Below are 21,086 nucleotides of genomic sequence, written 5' to 3'. Positions count from 1 at the left end.
TGAGTCACAACTCGCAAGTTCCGGCTTCGTTGGTTCTTTCCTGAATAGCTGCGCTGCGCTCACTCGGGCCTTGCCGCCTGGTTGATGTCGCTGCCTCGTGCCAGTGGGTGACCGATCTGTCTTCTGTCCAGCAAGACTCATGATCACCAGAACAGATCTCGCCATGCTACAAGATTTGTACTACAACGAGAATACGCACGACGGTCTTTCTTGGAGAGAATATCTTGATGCGCGCCCTTTGAGGACTTACAGGTCCCTCTACATAGGCGTTTCCGACCTTCGAGACGTATTGTAAGCAAAACAAAAGTATGAAATTCATTTAAATCAAATGGGGCGACCTTCGCAATGCGGATCACGAGGGAGCCTCAGAAGGGCGGGAAGGCACACACTAGGTACACCGGATAAGACTTACCGAGGGAGGGCTAATTCGATGAAGTCCCCCACGAGTCTGAGGAATTTTTTCAGACCTTTCCCCGGTCTCGTCCGCATTGATGTAACTCAAATATCCATCCCATTTAGCATATATTCTTGTCTGTCTGACAGCTTCCAGTTCTCCATACAAACACTCAACATCTCTCCGGCACCTGTCCCTGGAGCAATATCCGAATCCCCCACAGAAACAAAAAAATTATCTTCTACCTTGACCTTCTGCTTACCGGTGTGTGATCTCTTGATCCCAGCGTTATTTCACTTCTCCTCATTAGCTGACACGAGGGTCCGTCGAGACCCTCCCGTTCGGGGCCGCAGCAAAGCTAACGGTGTCTGCGCGGATGGTATCATCGTAGCGTCTACATCAATCCGTTGAATATCTGATAAAGTGGCTTTAGTTTTGCGCGAGTCTCTTGGAAGACGCCGTTCTTCTCCAGGCTGTGTCCGTTGAACCCCCTCCGTTGTAGATTTAGAGTTCTGTATTCTTTCTTTCGACAATGGCGCTCCACGTCCTCCTCGTACTAGTTCAGCGCGCAGTTCTCTCAGCTCCTGAATTTCAGCAAGACGTTCCTCCCTTTCCCTATTCCTTTCCTCCCGAAGCGTGGCGAGGCCAGATTCCAAATTTCTGATTTTGCTTAGCAAGGCCTCTGTATCACTGACCCTTTTCGTAGAGGCATGTGGATCCCTCATCTCCTCGAGGCTCGACGTCAACGGAGACATTCTGGTAGAGCACTTGTATTCCACTCACCGTAGCTGTCAAGGATTCCAGTCTCGAGTTGCTCTCATCCGCACCGAGATCAACTAGCAGCTCGAGTATTTGTTCCATTACCGAGTGTTGCATCCTTAGGGCGTTGTCTGTGGATAGTTTTGAAAGCTGTACCGGCATAAAATGTTTACCGCGTTGTTGATTCTCGGATTGTGAACTGCTGAGGTTGTATATTTGCTGGTTTCCGATTGCGAGTTTATTCTCTGTGGCTCGTCGGATCCCAGAAATCTCATCTCGTAGTTCGCGAATCGTAGCCTCTAAATCGGAGCATCTGGTTTCAATCGTCGTCTCAGACCCATTTGTTCGTTCTGGTTGGCTGGGCCTGAATGAGAACTTGGTTGGTAAGATGATACCAGAAATCGCCTGCGGGGCGTTGCTGATAAAACGACGGGCTAAGGAAAGCATCAAATCGGTAAGTTTTGACCGTGTTGATGGCACATCTTTGAAAAGGATGATATCGCGGGTGTCAAGGTCGTCAATGACCTGGAAAAAAATCACTTTTGATGAGCTAGCCAACAGACAGTAACGCACTTGGAACGGTTCGTCATCATCAGCGGTCGTTTCGCCAATCTGGAGTTGTGTGGATTTTAATTACAGGTAGTCTAAGTTATATGAGATACACGAACCAATTGCCAACAATTTGAGTAATCCAACTCTTCAAGCAATATCTGTGCTTGACCCGCATTTTTTTGAGCATCCATTGCCTCGTTTTTCGTCCGGAATAGAACGACTCCACCAAGGTTCTCAGAAATACGAGCATATATGACTGATCCAAAGGGACATATCAGGTCCTGCAGCATGGCATCCGTGTAAGACTCCGATAGAGATTTCAAAACCAGTGGAATGCCAGCGATAAACGGAGGAGATACACTGGTGTCATCTCTAGGTGGACCGACACTGCGCCCGCTTTTCTGGGAAGACATATTCAATACATTTAGGGCGTCTTCGGCTGTGAGTGATTCAATTACCGACCGTCCGACGAACAGCAGAAGAGGTTGGGGGTTTGACACACCATGATCAAAGGTTGAAAACTCCAACACCACAAAAACACATTTTTCTGAATCTATTCGGTCTCCCGATATTAGAGTGAAACTCATGGGGATATCCAAGCCTTGAAGCGCGCTTCTGAGAGTCTTCAGCTCGATAGCTAGGGGTGCCACTGGCGCCACCAGCAAAATCGGTAGACCTTGAGAATGAAAACTTTCTGCCATATACAAAGAAGATAAGGAGGGAACTCAAGTTGAGTTGAACAATTCTACGTTGAAAGTTGAGGGAGACAAGTTTAAGTAGTGGCAACCGTGTTCCGGTATTCGGCGGAGCTTGAAATTGTATGTCACGCTTTTTCAGTCTGCTAAGTAGTTGCGCCGCGGACTGACAATGCCTTTCATTCCCTGATCATATTTCCAGTTACAAGCTATCGACTTTTCCGACAAGCTCTTCGAGCTCCTTTGAACATGATGGTTTCAACTGAGCGGCAGAACTTGAGAAGCTACCAATCCTGCCTGCATCAACGAACGGCGGAGGCCTTCATCAATGACGCTCTCAAGAATGCGCCTACTGCTCCACCTATCTGGGTGGAATAGAACTCGAAGATTTCGAAGAACCTTTGATCTCTCAGCCGGCTCCATCCCTTTTGCCAACGCTTTGCAAAAGCGGTCGACATTACCTACGGTCATCTCCTGGACGATGTCCAAGTTGGACTTGCTGAGGTCTACGAAGGTTGGCCACGGGATTCCTTGTTGGGTAAGAGGCCGCGCCTTGGAAAAATCCATCTTCTCAAACTCACTCAAAATCCGCTTGAAATTTTGCACAGCGTGTTCGTCGGTCCAGGGGGCCAGCCTAGTTTTTGCTTCGGCACACTCTTGACGGAGATTCGTGATTTCGGTAGCTGCTTCCCAAGCTTCCGTCTCCCCCTGTCTCTTGCTTTCCTGATATCTTTCCTCCCAAAGGGCGGACATCTTCCGCGCTTCTTGGGCCTCAGCTTCTAATTTCTGAGAGGCACGGTGGTAATGTTGCCTCTCCTGACGAACGGCGGTGATTTCGGAACGCAGGGCCTCCGTTGTATCCTGCGCTTCTAACAACTGCTCCTGTAAATCGGATTCGGAACCCTCAAAGTCACGCTGTCCCTGATTTGCCCCGCGCTCGGGACTGTCGGCTTTTGCTGATAAGGGTACTGTGAATCGTGCTTTCTTCGCGCCAAAGCTGGACTTGTTTGCGGATTGGTTCGAGCTTGTCATATTGAGTTGCACCAGGAACTCAAGCTCTCGCAGTGACGCTTGATCTTGCCTGATTTTGAGAATTTCTGTTTCAAGAGAGGCTATCTTCAAATCGGATTTTGTGAGTAGCCCCTCAATTTCGGGGAGTCGGTTCACTCGTGGCCGCAGTTCTTCGATCTTCAATTTCAAGGTTTCCAAGTCGGACTTTTGAGCCGACACTCGTTGGATATCATCCAGTTCTTCGCTCAATCCCTCAACGGACTCTCGCAGGGCTCCGCATTCGCTGACAAATTCTGACTGCGATCTTGAAGCCCTACGCGACAACTCTTCAACCGTCTTGTAAAGTGTCTTCATCTGGCATCGAAGAGCTGAACCTTCTGCGTCGACTTTATGAATAACTTTTAGTTCTTCGCTCAACTCCTCAACGGACTCCCGCATCGCTTCGCATTGGTTTACAAGTTCTGATTGTAATCTGAAAGCGTCTTCAACACGTCTAGCAGTTGAGTACGCCAGCTTCGCTTCCGTAATGGTCTGTTTCATAGTTTTTTGGATACTCAGCAGCGCGTCCTCGAGGGGAGAATTTGCTTTTGCGGAATCATCCTCTCTTTGGCTCCGAAATGCCTCCATGACGCCCCCTACAAAGGAGCGTAGCGATTCTCCCAAGTTAGCTACCAAATTCTCCGAATACAAGGGAGGCGGAGCGTTCTCGAAGTCATCTACTACCCCTGGCATCGAAGAAGCGTTCCCTTCATTGGAAACCTAAAGTTGAGTGAGCTCTGGGGAATCTGGTTTCTGATTTGAGCTCACGTTTTTCTCCTATGCGACATATCAGTGACCCTGAGTATGGATCAGAAAACAAGATACGTACGGACGTTAGGTACACCGAAAAGTCCACTTCATGAAGTTGAATTTGAGCCAAGCTCGCTTGATTCCGGATGGCTCGAGCTGCTACCTCTGTTCTGAACAAGGAAATACCCTCAAGCTTATTGTGAACACGTGTCGCGACAATCTCGGTTCCGAAAGGTTGCAGTAAATTGTGAAGCATGAAATCGGTGCAATCTTTCGGCAGTGACTTCAGAACGCGAGGAAAGCCGGCGAAAATGAACCTCGAGGGTCGATTATTTAGCTGTAACACAGCGGTCTCGGCTATGAATGCGCTTTCAGAGCACAAAGAGAAGCATCAAATTTCGACGTCTTTACCTAGCTCGGGGGAGGTATATTCCACAATGGCAATTGGAGATTCCTCCTCAAACAACATCCTCACTTGTAGGGCGGTGTCTAAACCCGAAATCACCCTTCGAAGGGTCTCCAAAGTCTCCAACGAATCCTTTGTTATCGTACATGGGATTATCATGACAAAAGTTCCGCGTCGCCGATCATCCGTGGGCGAGGAGTGATTTTCTGGCAATTGCGACATCGAATTGTGGAATAAGCTGGACGTAGACTTGGACCTCCTCTGGTTTTGGGGCACTAGGGATATGCCTTTGAGTCAAAGATGTCAAAGAACGCGTGCCTATGTCGGCCTATCTGTATTTGATGTTGTTTGCGCAATCTCGTATGCCAAGGTTGCACGTGCCCTTTCTTTTCCTGCAACGCATCTCCTGCACGACTACTCAATTCAGTCTCATTTTTTGGGACGTGCAACATATCTGTAAGTTTTCGTACTGTCTCTATATTTCGACAAATTTGGCACGCTTACTTTCCTGCGATTCTATGAATGCAAAGTCTGACAATTCGTTTGCCAAAGGTGCTCCTTAGCCGTAGCATTGATTGCACGATTGTATCACCTGATGGGGGGGCATACTTCTTGGCTATCTGCCTGCAAGGCGACGTATGTAAATCGAAGAGCTCGGTGAGTGGTTCTCCACCAATCCTCGAACTGCTATTCTCAATCCGGTTACCAGAAACTCGGACCCGTTGCACAGGACCACGCGTTTCCCAACAATGTGATGCGCCTCGAGGCACCGAGTCGCATCCTCTCCCCTCAAGGCGTTTTACCTGGCAGATGCGTTATTCCAGAGCAACTTTCCAAAACCTCACCTCACTCCTCTGCAACGTTCCTTCAATTTATTTCCACCTGTTATCCCTGGAATGAAAACATGATTCAGAGACTTGAGTGCATGTACGCAGCCACTAGGATTGATTGCCCATGAGATTGGACCATTGCCCGAAAAGTCAAGCCACCATTGACGTTGTTGTGGACCTATTCTATGATCTGAGATGGCGTCCACCAAAAAGTTGACTTGATAACGTCGCGTCCAAGATACTGCCACACTGGCTACCATCGTATAGAGTGTGCCCAGGATTGACTGCTTTCTCGGGCTTGTCGGCCGTCACCATGAGGGTTCTGGGCTCTTGAATCTACATGGCCCATTCTCAGAAACATTCGTCGCGGATGAACCACCAAAATACTTGCCAATGGGCCTGCGAGGACAATTTTTAGCAGCTGACCTCTAAGACTACGAGGAACGCATCTGGGATTCAAGCTGTAGCCAAACACGACCAAGCGCGTCGCGTTTGTTTGACGCTCTTGTGTGTTCCGCACTCAGCCCAACGACCAGCCACTCCATGCCGACCTCTGTGCGCAAAAGCAGCGTCGGCATAGCACGCAGAGGGCCCATAAAACCCTACTTACCCTACCGAGGCAACGCAGGTGAAGTGGGCAAGAGAACGGGCTTAACAATCCCACAAGTCGAGCGCAAGTCTGATGGGTTTGAGCCGTTCGAGGAGGTCTTGAGGCGGATGGACGATGTGATGCCCCTTATGCCTAAGAGGAAGAAGAGCATTGTACCCATTGTTAATCCGGAGTATGATGAAATGGATGGGGAGATGTCGATGCAGCTTGATAGTATGTGGATTTGTGTTCGGTTGAGCTAAGCTAATGGTTGGTTGATGGTGCAGGTCCTGTTAGTAATTTGGGTAGCATGTGTCTGCCAATCTCGCCGACGACGTTAAATCGCGTCGGGTCGACGAGCCGTCTGGTGGTGCTTACCGCTAATGTTGACTTCGACCGGATCCCGTTCCCGAACCCCCGATCACAGTCAAAGGCAAATTACGGTCCTGATCCATCGAACCTCTCAAATTCGACCAGCCGACGCGAAGTAGCACCTGAATCTGATTGGCCGTATGAAGGCGGGGGTTACGACGATGGTGGACAGAATAATGTCGACATGGACGTGGATGATGGGAATGGCGGCTTTGATGCATACTATGGACCTCAACAGTCATGTTGACAAACACCGGAGCAGACTAGATTCACGCAGATGAACCAGGATGATGACGAGGAGGAGGGGGGGAAGATAAGGAAAGCATGATAAAGAAAAGGAACACGAAGATGAGGAGGTGAACAATGATATTGTGAATGGGTTGAAGGATGTTGAACAGGAACATTCCTCGGATGTTGAAGAAGTGGAAGAGGAGCCTGAGGCCAGACCCATGGGCAAGAAAGTGAAGCTACCAGAAGAAACTAAACCTATACCTCGGACAGAGACACGGAGGAGAGGGATGAAAGAGAATAAAGGTCAGTTTCTATCTATTCACAACATTCAACCTGCTAACCAGATGTTTTCTAGCTCGTGCGGAAAAGCTTTCGTGAACACTATAAGCCTCTTGAATCAGCATTTTCCATTTACCATTCTTCAGTCCTACAATTAGGGCTCAAACCCGCATCAGAATACACCGCGCTATGGTTTTCTTTATACACAACACAAGTCCATTGAGCAAAATATTCCATAGTAATGCAACAAAACAAAACGGAACCCAGAAAGAAGTCAATAAAAGCAAAAAAAATCATAAAGCAAGGAAAGAGATACATTGACCATGATGCCCCCATCTGTAGATCCGACTGCCCCCCCCTGCCAACCAACCAGCCCTACGCCTGTAACACTATATCACTGTTTCATGTCTCTTCAGAGCTCCCGGCCGCCCGGTAGGCTTTCTGCCTTGAGCGATCCGGTCAGCCAGCCTCTCCACCGTACTCGTGCTCATCCCCGTTGCCTCAGCCTCATCCTCATCCAGCGTTCTCTTGATCAGATACTCCATATCCATGCCATCCGGCAAGTCTGTACGGCTACTGAGCCGCATACTAGGTACAGGGAATATCGTCGGCCGTTGAGGGTCAAAGTCCGGAAGGCGCTCGTTCGCGATATCAGATCGGCGTCTGAAGGGGGAAATGTGAGCAAAGAACGGAGGTGGATGGAGAGGAAGCATACGCGTCGTCGAAGGTTCGGATACTCTTTCCGATCTTGTGGCCTTGCACAGTAAGGGCATCGGGACCCCTTTGTGAGAAGCCGCCCTCGGTAGGGGAATCCAACTCAGTAGCGTTCTCTGCTTCCTCTCTGCAGGAAATCAGCTTCAAGTCAGATATTACATGTGGTAAACGAACCGGAGGATTTGGAAAACGCGTTGCATCTTCCCCACAGCCATGATCTTGTTTTTGATCAGCTGCCTTCTTTGCGCCAAGTCTGTCGGGCTTTGTGGGGGTTCACCCGCACCTCTGGCCGCTGCATCCTCGTCCGATTCGGACTCAACGAGTTCGTCGTCGCTGCATATGCTTAGAATGGCGAGCAGCATCTCCGTGACTTTATATCGGTTGCCATTAGGAAGAGGTAACGAGGACTGAAGAAAGAAGAACGCACTTTTGGAACCAACGAAAGGTAGACTCCACGTGAACGCATCCATGAAGTTCGGGAGCCAATAGGGATGCGTGCTAGAGTTGTACTGCCGAATCGTGATATTCTTGTTTGCGTACTTGAGAACCGCACCACGATTATGGTACACATCAAGATAGTTAGGAGCGGAGAAGATGGTGATGACTGAGGGGAAGTTTTTCTTGGGAGTTTTGCGGTGCATGGTATATCTTTATCCGTTCCAGAGGTATATCAACGACAAGCAGCGCTCATGAAGGGGAAGAGACAAGTACCCGGCATCCTGAGCTTCGTGTCCCCGAATCACGGTGAGGAGATTGTTTCGCTCGAGGAAAGCACACACTGCTTCATAGCTGTTGGGAATTAAGTTGAGCAGGCAAACACTGAACAGAGGACGAAGAGGCTGACGTGAAGAAGAATGAGCATCCGCGCGTTTGGTTATGCAGGAATGCCTGGCCGGGCGCAAGCCCTGGTCCATGAGCGGTCGGCTCGTGCTCATGACCGTAGTTTGACACAGGGTCCGACCAAAGCAAGTCACATAGCAGGCCATGGGAACCTGGCTCCTGGAAACGGTCAATCTAGATCGGCATGAGATCAAATGTTTGAGAGGAGGGGCGGGCAGGAGGCATACTGCATCTACATCGCTGAGATGCACAAGTTGTGGAGAGATACCACCGTGGACACAGAAGAAACGGTTGTCGATCAATGCAGTGATCGGGAGGGCGCAAAATGAAACGATGCACGCTTCATAAACACGCTCTGAGTACTTATGAAGGCCTAGGAGAATGGTTGGCAGATGCTCAGCGATGGCGGAAACCACAAGGCAGTCATCGATGCTTACATTCTCGTTTAAAGGTAAAATATTCGGTGAGATGTCGGCATTCGTGGTTGCCGCGTAGAAGGATGATTCCTGTGGGATTCCATATTTTGAGAGCGTATAAATATAGCAGACACTAGGGATCATCAGATTCATTGGGAAGGGGAAGGGTGGACAATAGCCTTACCTCGATGCCAAAGTCTCCCCGATCCACATAGTCCCCCAGGAAAAGATAGGTATTATCCGCCATCGGTCCACCCACCTCAAATAATTTCATAAGGTCGTACTGTCATTCGTACATGAGACTTGATAGCCTGTAATCCGGAACATGACAACTCGTACATATTGTCCGTGGATATCTCCGCAAACTACGGACACATGTTGGTCAACTCCAACTATACCAGAGTCAGTACTCACCTGTTACAGGACTCCTGACATGCACCATGTTGGGCTCCTTGGACAAAATCTTGGTTGTTTGTTCCAAAATGTAGAGTGCGTGTTCCTCCTGCAATCGTCCCTCGCGAAAGAAGTGTTCCTTCAAGAAAGCATGATTGGGCTTCATCTCTCCATGTTCGTCTTGAAGAAAGAACTCTGCATCCGTGGGTTTATTCACCGCCGGCGGAGGGACCTACAAGCCGCGGAAGCAAAGTTGGAGGAACACGATCGATTGGTTAGCGCTATGATTGAAATTTATTTAAAATGGGCCACATACACTCTTGACGGGTCTCTCATTGAAGTTTGGGGTATCCTCCGGAAAGCGCTGGCGTTGTGAAGGGTGTTGCTGATGGTGGTGTGCGCTCCCTCTTTCATTTGTCCTCGAAGGAGGCACCTGCGAATATCTGTCCCCCATCGAAGACATTGGTGGTGGTATTCAAGGGGGCGAAGGCGATGCTTAGAAGATGGTAGGTGTGTATTCGCGCGCTCGTGCTGTAAATTGTCGTATCTAGGATCGGACCGCTCGCCAAGGGGAGAGGGCAACGACAGCCTCGTGTTTGGCGATGTTATCCCGTCCCTTGCTCGTTACAGGGCATTAGGCGCCCGTTCTCGTAGTCGTCCAGTTCATCGTCCAATAACTCTGGGAGTTGTGGCTGAGCATTCGGAGTGGGTGGAAGTCGGAAGAAAGGTGCGGACCCTGATAAGAAATGAATAGCAACCTACAATTACTCAATCAGATACGCAGTGTTCCAAGGCTGTGCATCCTCTTCTCTGGAACTCAGTTGTCGTGCCTTCGAACAAAAATAAAAACCAACTAGTAATATGCACCCCTTTCGACTGACATCTCTGAGAATTTGGAGGTGTACACAAAAACGTAGAAAAGCATCAAGACGAGTGTCAATAACGAATAATAAAGCGATCTACACCTGTACCGATGAGTTCCTTAGCCAATGTTGAAAAGTTCAAGACAAATAGCGACAAATGTCAGAAGGTGGTTTAGAAAGTCAAGAGTGTGTTCTATGGATAGGTTAGTACATTCATTGAGTTGAAGTTACATTGGATCACGAAGAAGTCTCACCCAGAAGACCGTACGTCCACCCCTTCTCAGACCTGTGATCCGCGCCGAGGTCAACCACGACGCTACACTCCGCTGTCTTGCGACTCTTGGCGCCACAGCCAACGGCATCCACACAGGTATTGCGAACGCCAGTCGGTAGCGCCATTACCCAAGCATCAACCTCACCTGACGTCTCGAGACTCTCAACATCCTGAGGAGAGAGGTTGGAGTAAGTAACTGGGTTCTTAATATATCCACCAAGAGGGCATCCACCGAGCTGCCTGGAGGATACATGGCTGAGGTGAAGGTGGGGGTGCGCGGAGAGGTGAGTTGTGAGGGCTTGCCCAATGAACCCGCGAGCCCCGAGCTTGAGCTCCGTTGAAGAAGTCGGCGCAACTGCTGGAGCGTACCCTCGAGATAAGCCAGGGCTATTACTCATGGAGCGTCTAGCCATCGTGGAGGATGCACGAGCGCCCGCTGGAATGGTGACTAATCGAAGAGGAGGCGCTGATGGCCCAACTGGAAGGAAGGATCGCTCAATCCTTCCTTTTGCTTCAAAGTCCTTGATGGTTTTCTCGACCTCCGCGACATCCTGCACCCCATACCAGAACAGGCTCTTTCCTGCCCTGGTGAAGCTTCCATCAGCGCGCTCGAAGTGCCACACCCGGTTTTCATCCTCATGTGGTGCAGTCCAGAATAGCTTGCGATGATCTCTTTTGATGGCAGTGAATACGTTGTCCACGACGTCGCTCCAGACCCCGCCTCGAGATGAGAGCATTTTGGTCATGACAGGAACTTCGCCCTCAGGATGGGAGACGATTGCCACGACATCCAAAGGCTCATCTCCATACACGCTGTATGGAGTCTTCCTCAGATCGCTGAGAACACCAGCGACGCTCTGGAATCCAGCAAGAACTTCTGGATCACGATCGTGAACAACCTGACGGAAACGATCTGCACCAATCTTCTCGATATCATCGTGTTTGAAGAGTTTGTACCCTCGTCGAATAAGGGTCCCAGCACCACTATCCGTGAACAACTCCTTGTGAAGAGAAGAAGCTGAGATGACAGCCACGGAGGATGAGCGAGGGAGGTGATAAAGGAGTTCTTTGAACTCCCTCAGCTTGAGTTTGGTATCATACTTAACCCAGGGCTCCTTCATCAATGTGTCGTATTCCTGTGAAGGTCGGGTCAGCCAATCGTCCGCACACTTAGCAAATGGCGAACCTCGTCTAGATTAATGACATCTATTTTTTTCCCAGTGACGCCATGGAACAAGCCACCGTCGTTGTTCAAAAAGACAATTTTCATGGGCCGAAGCTCCTTGGCTAACTCGGCCGCGGCGATGTCAGCATTGACGTTGAGAATTTGACCGTCAGCGGACTCCGCTAGACTGGTAAGGATAGGGAGAGCTCCAGCACGAATAGAAGCCTCTATGGGCCGCTTGTCAACCTTCGTAATCTTCCCAACAAGTTTGTACGTCTTCTTGTCCAGGTATTCAGCGGTGAAGACACCCGAAGTGATGGGGCGGGCACGGGTCCCGAGCTTCTCCAGTGCAGTCACGAGATTCAAATTCTTTTCCAAGAATACTTCTCGTGCGATTTGGAGAGTCTTGGCATCTGTTATGGAGCATTCAGCGAATCCAGACTAGTCCGCGTAATCGTGAGACGGACCAGTAACCCGTATGCCGTCGATGTAGTCTGGAACGACGCCGTCCTCCTCCACTTTCTCGTTGATCTGGGGTCTAACACCATGGAGTACCACCGGGTAGAGCCCCACTTGGTAGAGGAAGCTCAAACTAAGAGCTAATTCGTCCAAGTGTGAAAGGACAGCCCCTCCAACTTTGATGACTGCAAACTTGGCAGGCTGGGAAGGGTTTGACGCCGATGAAAAGATACGGAGATGACGTTCAACTTCCCGCTTGCTACCAATAGAGTATAGCAAACGGGTAATGGTATCCTAAGAAGGATGTTAGGTTGGTTTTCAGTTGATTTACGAAAGAAACCCACGTACCCGGTCGGTTTGTGCGACAGACTGCATACCCCGGACTGAGGTATTGTCCCCCCGTCGAACAGCATTGCTGCCCTGTTTCTCTTTGGACTCTTCGCGTTGCGTATCGTATGACTGAGGGGGCGTAAACATAGAGGCAGGGGTGCATGTTTTCGACTCACGTCACGAGAAACCATACGACCTGGTCCAGGAAGTCAGATGACAGAAGAAGTATGCATTCGTACTCTGTATCCTACCTCTCCTGGGACTCCGCAGGCCTTGACGTCGAGTATATAACTAAATCGATTTACCAAAGCCTTTAGCGAAACAAGTGTTGTCCTGTAGATAAACTACTCACCGACTCAGGTCGATCGTCCCTGTGCCGTTTCACACCTTGATCTAAGTACCAGTTCTCAAATAAGAACTTAAATCCGAGGATAAAGTCTTACGAATGTTGATAGTGAGGCGATTATGGTCGCCTTCAGAACTGGTGAATTCTCCACCAGAGACAACGAGCTGTGAAGCCCCTTGAAGAATTGATGACCTGTTGTTCAGATGCACAATTAGTGAAGATTGCTCCAAACGTTCTTGATAACATACATACCCAAAGTGTCCTGGTAAATCCCCTTCCATTTGAGCCAAGTGAAGTAGAAATCGACTACGGTTTAGGCGCCAAGCCGCTTCTCATGATCAGGGCGCACTGCCGAATGACGTCGGGCGCTCTGGTTTGATGGGTGAGCGGAAGAGCATGATAACGATTGTGTCCAAACAAGTTGCAAACGGCAGCGGTGACTGGATAAAATGACACCACTACTGTGAAAAAAGGATATGCAAAACCTCACAGATTGATAACAGTTCCTTTGCTGTTCGTGCCTCCCTCTTAGTCCATAACCGCCTTTTTTCTTTGAACTCCGGACTTCTCGGTTCCTCTTCCGTAACCTCTCCCAACCAATGAGGTGTGGGGGTATTACCCCCTTTTGCTCTTCAATATATTGGGCGTCTATTCCAATTCTGAGGGATATCGTTTTCACCGAACCATGGGTGTTGAGTCGGCCAAGGAGAACTGAGGCACGATGATCAAAGGGGCGGTCATAGACAGCGTTATCATCCATGAACCTGGCAAGCGCCCCACGTCGCATGAAAGTTGTCCCCCATCCTACAGGAAATGTTAGCGTTCATGAAGAATGACAGGTACAACTGCAAACTTGGAACTCACATCAGCCAGCTGGTCTTCAGAATACAGCTTTACCGATGTGTTCAGCTTGCAACTGATAAGCTTTAAGCGCACGAACTCCTGTTTCGAGCTTGGCCTGATCAACCTGAAGTGGCTGAAAGCCTGAACCATTCCGTTCTAAGTTGGTTCTAAGTATTTACGTTTGTTGGGTTCAGATAGCGATACAGGCGATTTGCCCACGGACTTCCCATTTGCAAAACTCTGACAGCGCTTACTGTTACAATTCCACAACTTTTGCTGTTGTCAGGCTATTTTTTTGGTGTCTGGGTTCCAGAAGACGGACCAAATATTGCAATAAACCCGCACTCCTACGTCAAGTTCTGGCCGAAACGGAATTTTCCATAAAAAACGCGGCTCGTGTGAGGATATTCGTAAAATGGAGACTTGTCTCATGAGGCGATCAATCGGTGAGAGCCCTGGGCGTGGGTTAAGCGCCGATTCCACAACCAGAGCCTGAAGTGACAGTCGTAGCTTTTGCAAAGGACTGCATTTTTTTTCTAGCTAAACTGGCTTGAAACTGGCACGCAATCAGCTCCTTCAGATATTCTTCGGCAGCCATTAAATTTGTGGATGACAAATGGTGATTTTTGGGCGCTTGAATCCGCTCTATAAGGACAAAAAAGACGCTCTTTTCAAAAGATATCTGTGAAAGGGCTTCCTGATCGCAAAAACGCCAAATTCTTCTTCGAACGGGGTATTCCAGTGGGGTGAACTTGTTGCTCCAAGTGACATGCTTATCCCAGACCACAAGAGCTCTAATACTGGCAGTCTTCAAGTTCATCTTTGCCCTTCAAAGTCAAGGGCTATTGTGTGCTTCTAAGCGTTCGAATTTGGTGAGGTAGATGACAGGATCAAGTTTATGACAAAACCGTGACAAATAAGTGCTCCGTTTTTCACCAAGTTAAAAGCAGTGTCTTCGCCGACATAACTCAAAGGCAGACTTTGACGATCGTCTCGGGTTTTGCATGTCGACGTGGAAATAAATAAATTTACATCCCTTATTATATCACTAGCAAAGGTTAGCGGAGGTTGATCAGCCAAACATAGATTACTCGATTATCATTGCAAAGATAAGAGCGTAACTCTACCAAGATCAAATTATTACCGCTCGAAATAAAATACGAACAAGAAACTATGTGGAGAGGCCAAGGACGTGTACGACAACATTGAGGTCAAGGGCGACGAGGGTGGCGACGAGGCCCGTTACAAGGGGCACAACGACGACTGAGAGGCCACCAACAAGCAGGAAGACCTGGAAAAGGAGTGAGGCGACGACGCCGCTGAAGTAAAAGTTCGCGAATCAATATGCTGCTGCGTATCCACGGGGAAGAAAACACTCACCCAACCGAGATAACCAAGGGAGCGACCACTTGGAGTTGGACGACGGCCACCGTGCGGACGACAATCTCGAGGGCAGTAAAGATAAGCTGTGAAGAGTGTATTGTTGATCAGAAACATTTTTTTAATGCTCAGAACGCGATCAACATACGTAGAGGATGGTGGCGACAATGTAAGCGACTTCCTGGATGGAGAGGATTCTGGCCCCGAGCGCAAGAACGCCAACAGTGGGATTTGCAGCAAGGACTCTGATGTCGACTATCGCGCCGGCGACGATATCGTGGATCTGCACGATTAGGCCAGCGAGGACATCAATCTGGACGTCGACCACGACGATGGCTCCTAGCCGAAACAAACGGGTAAGAAACATTGCATCCAAACGAGATAATCACGTACTGATTTGGCGGACGACGGGAATAATTTGGTTGGTGACACTGACAAGAATAATTGGAATTGATTGAGCCTGTTCGTCGCGTGGCTTCACGTCTTGGGTTGAGGGAGTGGCAGCAACGTCGCCGGTGCTGACAGCATTCTTGTACCCTTGAGCGATGTCGTCGGGGACGCCTGGGAGGTCGGTGTCTCTGCGGTCGAAGCTCCGTGTGTTGGCGACAGCAAGAGTGCTACCGGCAGCGTTACCGAGGTTTGAGACTTCAGCAGGCGTAGTTGTGGGCGCCGCGTTGGAGAAAACAGCGCAAGCAATGGTGGCGAGGAGAGAGATGATTCGGAAGGAAGGCATTGTGATTGAAAGAACGTGGGTGCTTAACGAGCGTGGTTTGGCGAAGGTGGTTCAAGTGAGGAGGCTGAGGAAGCTACGACGGTTGTCGATGGGGTTTCCAGCTAAACCGGCCTCGTACTTATACCCCCAAAACCCGTGATGACCGGTTCAGCAATGAAACAAGAATATCAAGGAACATTGCGCGGACATGGCCTCATGACGCGGGAAATTTTCTCGTTTGGCTGTTGGAGGGAAGTCGCAGAAAATTTGAACAGCGCTTATTCGGAACAGGCAAGCCAATTACCAAATCGAGCACTTTGATTTTGAAACCCTGGTTGCCGCTCCACTTCTATTCGCTTCACGCGCAACGGATCTGGAGGACCGTGGAAGAAAAGGAGAACTGGGCTCTTTTGGATAGTTCTGTTTGTTTTGAATGAGGATACATATATTCAAGAGTCAGGCTGGTTGAATGGATTGACTCACACAATGAAGGAGCCAAAAGTTAAAACTTTCACTCCCGAGTAAGTCGCGTAGTATAAAAAACTCTGCCTATGGTTATTGGAACTTCACCAGACTTCAACCTTCAGAGCTTCAAGCTTCAAGCTTCAGGGTCTGATGACCGTGATGGCATCCATAGGTCCCGGACTCCCTGCGTTTGTTTTCATCAGTCGGTGATAGGAGCATTCATCGCGTACTTAGTGCATCAGATCATTTTTAGCTCCTCGCAAGAAAAAAAAAAGAGAGAAGAATGGAAGCGCGTTGAATTCGGCGTCATGGTCATTCATACCCATAAACTCCGAGTCGTAGAGACTTCACAACATGCGACTTTGCAATAAGTCTACCAACCAAGAAGGACGACGGTCATTCATCATATTGATCAAGGGAGGGTTTTGAACACTTGGAGACGGAGCGATGGAGAGATCCTTTACCCACACCTGACTAGCTCCAAGCATCAGATCAGGAGACGGCAATTCAAACAGCTCCACTCACCTTCTCCCAATAACAGATGTTTCGTTCAATAGTGGAGTTTGTCTGGATAACCCTGAGTGTAAAAACAAAACGCGAAAATGAGAACAAGGGCAGCAGAAATGCAAAAGACACATGTATGTACAAGGGCGATCCGATCGAAACAAGGCAATAAAATTATGGTACAGGTCCAACAATCCAGCTAGAAGAAAGGGAAGTAAACAAAGTAGAACAAGAGAGGGACGCGACGGAATAGGGGGGAGGACCCTGACACCTCATCACGGGGATCGTGGCAACTATAGCCGTGAAGGGGAATGACGTCGTTGTGGTGAACTCGACGTTTCTTTCTCGAGCCCCTCATCCCGAGCAAGGCTAGCCACAAAGTCAGCCACTGCAGTCCAATAACCAGTCTGCACACAGGTATCGTCTAAGAAATTCGTGAGTTGCTGCATCGCGATCGGATGATAAACAAAGAACGCACTATGCGTTCCGTCCTCAAACTCCATAAACTTTGCCCTCTCCAACCCCGTCTTGTACTCTTTACCCGCTGGAGTCTTCTTCTCTCCCCTTTTCGCGACCGCTTCCCACAAAGCCCTCATATGGTCCTTGGGCACTATTTCATCTTTCGCCCCGCTCAACATGAGAATGGGAGTGGTAGCTGGGATTAAAGGGATCTTGGACGCCGAGTCCCATTTTTGGTGGCAGAGGAAGGACACGCGCCCCAGTAGAGGGAGGGCATGTGGTATCACATTTGGCAGGGAGGTGAACGTATTTTCAATGATGAGCGCGCTGATCTGTGTTTCGATGTCAGAATGGGTTTGATCAAGTCGAGCGGAAAATGGTACTTTGGTTGGGTTCCGACTTGCAAGGTCAATGGCTACGGCGCCTCCAATCGATTGACCATAGAGGATCTAAGAAGCGTAGTCAGACACGTCAAAGGCGTCTGTGAGGAACCGTACTAATGGTGATCTCGAAAAGTTTGGATCGGAGAGAACATAGTTCAGCGCCGTCTGTGCATCTATTTGCAAACCTACAGAACTCGATTGTTAAACGGCCTTCGCAAGAGATCAAGTGAAGAATGTACCCTTCTCTGACGGCGAGCCATCCGACAACCCATACCTAAAGCCAAAATGTTAGGTGCACGGTGAAGCAAGTGGCGGCGCACAAACCCTCGATACGAGAGCATCAACACATTGCACCTCATCTTTATGAAAAACACTTTCGCTAGTGGGATTCGGTGGCCGTGATTCCCACCATTTCCATGAAACATGATGACTGTCGGACGACTGGCAATGAACTGCAAAAGTTCAAAGTTAGCACAAGCCACGGGATACGTGGAACACCAAACCTCATCATCGTTCTCATACTCCGTGGGCAAGACAGCAGCCTCGGGGTTCGTAGCTGACAAATCTTGTCTCTGAGGGAGTAGATAGCACCGCAGCCGCACGTTGTCGTCGGTTGTCAAATCTAAGGGTTGGTACGGGATACCAAAGTCGGTTGGCACGGGCACCTCTGCAATACGCACGTTATTAGTACGTGTGGATGTCACTGTCGCCTACGCACCTGTCCGAGATCCAGGCGGGAATGCTGAGGGGTATATCAGGTAATTTTGACCATAGTATAGCAGACCAACGCCTAACAAATTCAAGACGTCAGTGTAGCTTGACTAATGCCCATACGACCATGACGCGAACCAACAGTTGATAATGTGGCCGCCGTTGCCAGTGTTCCCTGCGATTGGAATTGAGTGAAGGTCCGGCAATTGAATGATTATACACACTTTGGCGAAGCCCTCTAACGAGGGGAGGAAACCACTCATGGGGAGCGTCTATGGAAAGGAGAAAGCAACGCCAAAGGAGAAACACTTGCCAAGCGAGTACGGCGCTTGTTTACGTTTGGCTGGGAGAGCACGCCCAAACAACGCGTAAATTTCAAGTTCATCGTAATCGCGGGCAAGGTAAGGAGGCATTTCGTATACCCCTGCGCCAGCTCAAAACTCTCCCTCGAAAAAGGCTCGGCCTCACTGAGCCTTTTCCCTCTCTGAGCTCCACTCACCTCCACTAGTCTCGATGCCGATCTTCGGCGCAGTGCTCAAGTCAGAGTCAAGTTTAGTAGATGATGACTCGGCGTCAGGAGAAGTCTCGGTGTCCTTTCATTCGCTTTTCTTCTACCTCAGACCAGGTAAGCGCCCTCTTCAATTTTCATGAGCCGCATGCTCATTCAAATGAACAAGTGATCCCCGCCTATACGTTATCGATCATCACTTTTCAGGCTTTTCTCATACCAGACTTGGTCTGCATTCTTACATCTATCTGGTTGTCTTCCAGACAGTAAGAGACCTCGTAGGACTCGCTCAATTGAATACTCACTTACCTGCGAATCACAGAACATTCTCCCAAACTTGCTGAATTCTGAAATTGCTGTTACCACTCATATCGTTCGCTGCGTCGAGCGCCTGCACAGCCGACACCTTCATCGTAACCAGCTGAAATATCACTCTCCACTCCGCCTATCATTCAATCTACACTCCACTCTTCACAACCCATCGCAATGGCTCTCTTCCCTGAAGAACAACTTGACTCTCCCCTGGGCTACTTCTCCGCTCAACCAGGACAAACGCTCAAAGACGGCGCATGGACAATAGCCCGCAAGCTCGGGTGGGGTCCGCGATCATCTACCTGGCTCGTCATCGACAAGAATGATCTACACCGCGCTCTGAAAATCTTGACCGCCGCTGCAACCGCCGCCCCGAACGCCAAAAATGAACGTTATTTCGTCCTCGAGGCTATGAAAGCCACTGATGATGCACCCCAGCTGCTTGAGACGTTCGAGGAAAAGGATGAGTGGGGGAGAAGGCACCTCTGTTTGTTGTTCAGGCTTCTTGGACCGTCTGTTGAGGATTTGAGGCAAGGGAACGCGTATCATGGGCAGAAACTGCCTGTTCATATCGTCCAGAAGGTCATTGGCGATATTTTGGATCGTCTGGCCGATCTTGCTACTCTAAACATCATTCATGGTGGTAAGTCCAACTATTCAACATCCGAGTTGAATACATACTCTCGCTTTCAGCTGTAACACCCGACAACTTCCTCTTCTGGTCCGTCGAACGGGGCGTCGATGTCCGAAAAGCTCTCGGAAAAGTACCAGCTGACAAGCCTGTCAAGATACAAGGAAGCGATGGAGTTCCGTATCCTACTGTCAAGTCTCAGCCGATTCCGAACCACTATACATGGAAATCCGATGCGGATGATATTGCCTATACGGAATTCCGTCTTGCTAATTTCGCACACGGTAATGCGTGTCTTTCGTACTGGCTTCACGATCTTATTGCTAATAGCTCGTCGTTAGCCCGCCAGACAACCGCCACAACCCTCGACACACCTAAAAACATCCAACCACCGGAAGCCCTCACAGGGGGTAAAATCGATCTCAGTTCTGACATCTGGGCGCTTGGATGTACAGTGAGTTTGATCCTCATATCCTCACCCACGCTCATCGATGATGCTTACTTGATTGACCAGACATACCTCCTCCTCACCGGAAAGCCCCTTTTTGACGAATCATACGTCGCATCGCCCGTCAAAGTCGCACAAGAAACGCTTGGCAAGCTCGAAAGTCTCCTCACTGAAAGTGCGAACGTCACAGAGAAAGATCTCGCCTCCACTGCAAAGTTCCTCAGGATGTGCCTTTCCGTCAAGGTTGCGAATAGGGCGACGGCACTTGAGTTGCTAGAAGGTGGTTGGATTTGTAAGAGCGTGTGTGCTTGTGGGTGGCGCGGTTTTTAGACCACCAATGCATAGTAGCTTTTTCTGAATTATATGTATGAAAATGATGTGTAAAGCATGATTCTGGAGGCTTTGCTAGAGAACACCTCTGGAAAGCAGCGAATAGATTTCGTTTTGAATACTCTAAAAATGGTACTATTGACTGTGTAAAATCCGGCAAATGAAGGGATCATACACTGCAGCAAAGCCCAATTTTATGCCGCGTCAACCTGGCTTGAACGAGCCAAGCCATTTGCGAGCGCATTCAGCGAGTATACGTTTGGCTGAGAGAGCATGCCCAAACAACGCGTAAACAAACCAACTTGAATCCTCTCCTCGAATACATTTTCTATTCGATGTAGCTCTTTTCGTGACCTGAAAAGCAACGGATAAAATGCGTAGTAGCTTTTTATGAATTATCATGACAAGATGACGCATGAAGTATGCTTCCGGTGGCCTGTCTCGTATATTGCCTCCTGGTGCACACCTTCCGGTGACAGAGGACACCTAAGAAATAGCGTAAAAATCAGGGAAAAAAGGCACTCACCCAAGGTAGAAAAATGTTTGGAAGCGGCGTCCGGGCTTGAACCGAGGACCTCGGGTCGGCGCCAAGAGGAGGATTGCGAGCGAAGCGAGCAATCCTCCTCTTGATGTCATCGACGGACTAGGGTCGGGCCGTGACTTTTGTCAGCAGTTCTGCGCACCACTCACGGG

At 49.2% G+C, this 21,086-nt stretch overlaps 8 protein-coding genes across 8 annotated transcripts; 2 read left to right on the top strand and 6 right to left on the bottom strand.

Annotated features, from left to right (window-relative positions):
* Positions 1–687: 687 nt before the first annotated feature.
* Positions 688–2,406, bottom strand: LACBIDRAFT_300363 (uncharacterized protein; the record flags this gene model as incomplete). The annotated part of the gene is made up of 4 exons (XM_001882998.1): positions 688–1,122; positions 1,178–1,678; positions 1,727–1,765; positions 1,822–2,406. The coding sequence occupies 4 exons, from the start codon at positions 2,404–2,406 to the stop codon at positions 688–690; spliced, it is 1,560 nt and encodes a 519-aa protein (XP_001883033.1).
* Positions 2,407–2,658: 252 nt separating this feature from the next.
* LACBIDRAFT_300362 (uncharacterized protein) lies at positions 2,659–4,456 on the bottom strand (the record flags this gene model as incomplete). The annotated part of the gene is made up of 3 exons (XM_001882997.1): positions 2,659–4,170; positions 4,219–4,227; positions 4,280–4,456. 3 exons carry the CDS (start codon positions 4,454–4,456, stop codon positions 2,659–2,661), a joined length of 1,698 nt encoding a protein of 565 aa, XP_001883032.1.
* Positions 4,457–5,360: 904 nt separating this feature from the next.
* On the top strand, positions 5,361–6,644 carry LACBIDRAFT_328960 (uncharacterized protein; the record flags this gene model as incomplete). The annotated part of the gene is made up of 5 exons (XM_001883111.1): positions 5,361–5,533; positions 5,704–5,755; positions 5,858–5,943; positions 5,973–6,259; positions 6,313–6,644. 5 exons carry the CDS (start codon positions 5,361–5,363, stop codon positions 6,642–6,644), a joined length of 930 nt encoding a protein of 309 aa, XP_001883146.1.
* Positions 6,645–7,776: 1,132 nt separating this feature from the next.
* LACBIDRAFT_236527 (uncharacterized protein) lies at positions 7,777–9,502 on the bottom strand (the record flags this gene model as incomplete). The annotated part of the gene is made up of 9 exons (XM_001882996.1): positions 7,777–7,991; positions 8,049–8,269; positions 8,333–8,410; positions 8,466–8,635; positions 8,689–8,834; positions 8,899–9,010; positions 9,062–9,160; positions 9,217–9,242; positions 9,292–9,502. Coding segments are annotated over 9 exons (1,278 nt in total), but the record flags the coding sequence as incomplete, so codon positions are not given.
* An 880-nt stretch (positions 9,503–10,382) lies between these two features.
* On the bottom strand, positions 10,383–12,445 carry LACBIDRAFT_142277 (uncharacterized protein; the record flags this gene model as incomplete). The annotated part of the gene is made up of 4 exons (XM_001882995.1): positions 10,383–11,543; positions 11,594–11,985; positions 12,040–12,325; positions 12,380–12,445. Coding segments are annotated over 4 exons (1,905 nt in total), but the record flags the coding sequence as incomplete, so codon positions are not given.
* Positions 12,446–14,531: 2,086 nt separating this feature from the next.
* Positions 14,532–15,663, bottom strand: LACBIDRAFT_294686 (uncharacterized protein; the record flags this gene model as incomplete). Its single annotated transcript, XM_001882994.1, has 4 exons — positions 14,532–14,869; positions 14,931–15,016; positions 15,079–15,269; positions 15,324–15,663. The coding sequence occupies 4 exons, from the start codon at positions 15,661–15,663 to the stop codon at positions 14,722–14,724; spliced, it is 765 nt and encodes a 254-aa protein (XP_001883029.1). The 3' UTR covers positions 14,532–14,721.
* A 1,241-nt stretch (positions 15,664–16,904) lies between these two features.
* LACBIDRAFT_236531 (uncharacterized protein) lies at positions 16,905–18,247 on the bottom strand (the record flags this gene model as incomplete). The annotated part of the gene is made up of 8 exons (XM_001882993.1): positions 16,905–17,035; positions 17,090–17,138; positions 17,187–17,402; positions 17,454–17,519; positions 17,568–17,638; positions 17,693–17,727; positions 17,778–18,120; positions 18,172–18,247. Coding segments are annotated over 8 exons (987 nt in total), but the record flags the coding sequence as incomplete, so codon positions are not given.
* Positions 18,248–19,158: 911 nt separating this feature from the next.
* LACBIDRAFT_300353 (uncharacterized protein) lies at positions 19,159–20,393 on the top strand (the record flags this gene model as incomplete). Its single annotated transcript, XM_001883110.1, has 4 exons — positions 19,159–19,627; positions 19,678–19,904; positions 19,965–20,069; positions 20,130–20,393. The coding sequence occupies 4 exons, from the start codon at positions 19,159–19,161 to the stop codon at positions 20,391–20,393; spliced, it is 1,065 nt and encodes a 354-aa protein (XP_001883145.1).
* Between the last annotated feature and the right edge of the window lie 693 nt (positions 20,394–21,086).

This window comes from Laccaria bicolor, genomic scaffold (assembly GCF_000143565.1).
Source record: "Laccaria bicolor S238N-H82 LACBIscaffold_19 genomic scaffold, whole genome shotgun sequence".
Classification (NCBI taxonomy): Eukaryota; Fungi; Basidiomycota; class Agaricomycetes; order Agaricales; family Hydnangiaceae; genus Laccaria; species Laccaria bicolor.
The sequence above is the reverse complement of the archived record's forward strand: the minus strand, read 5'-3'. Positions and strand labels throughout refer to the sequence as shown.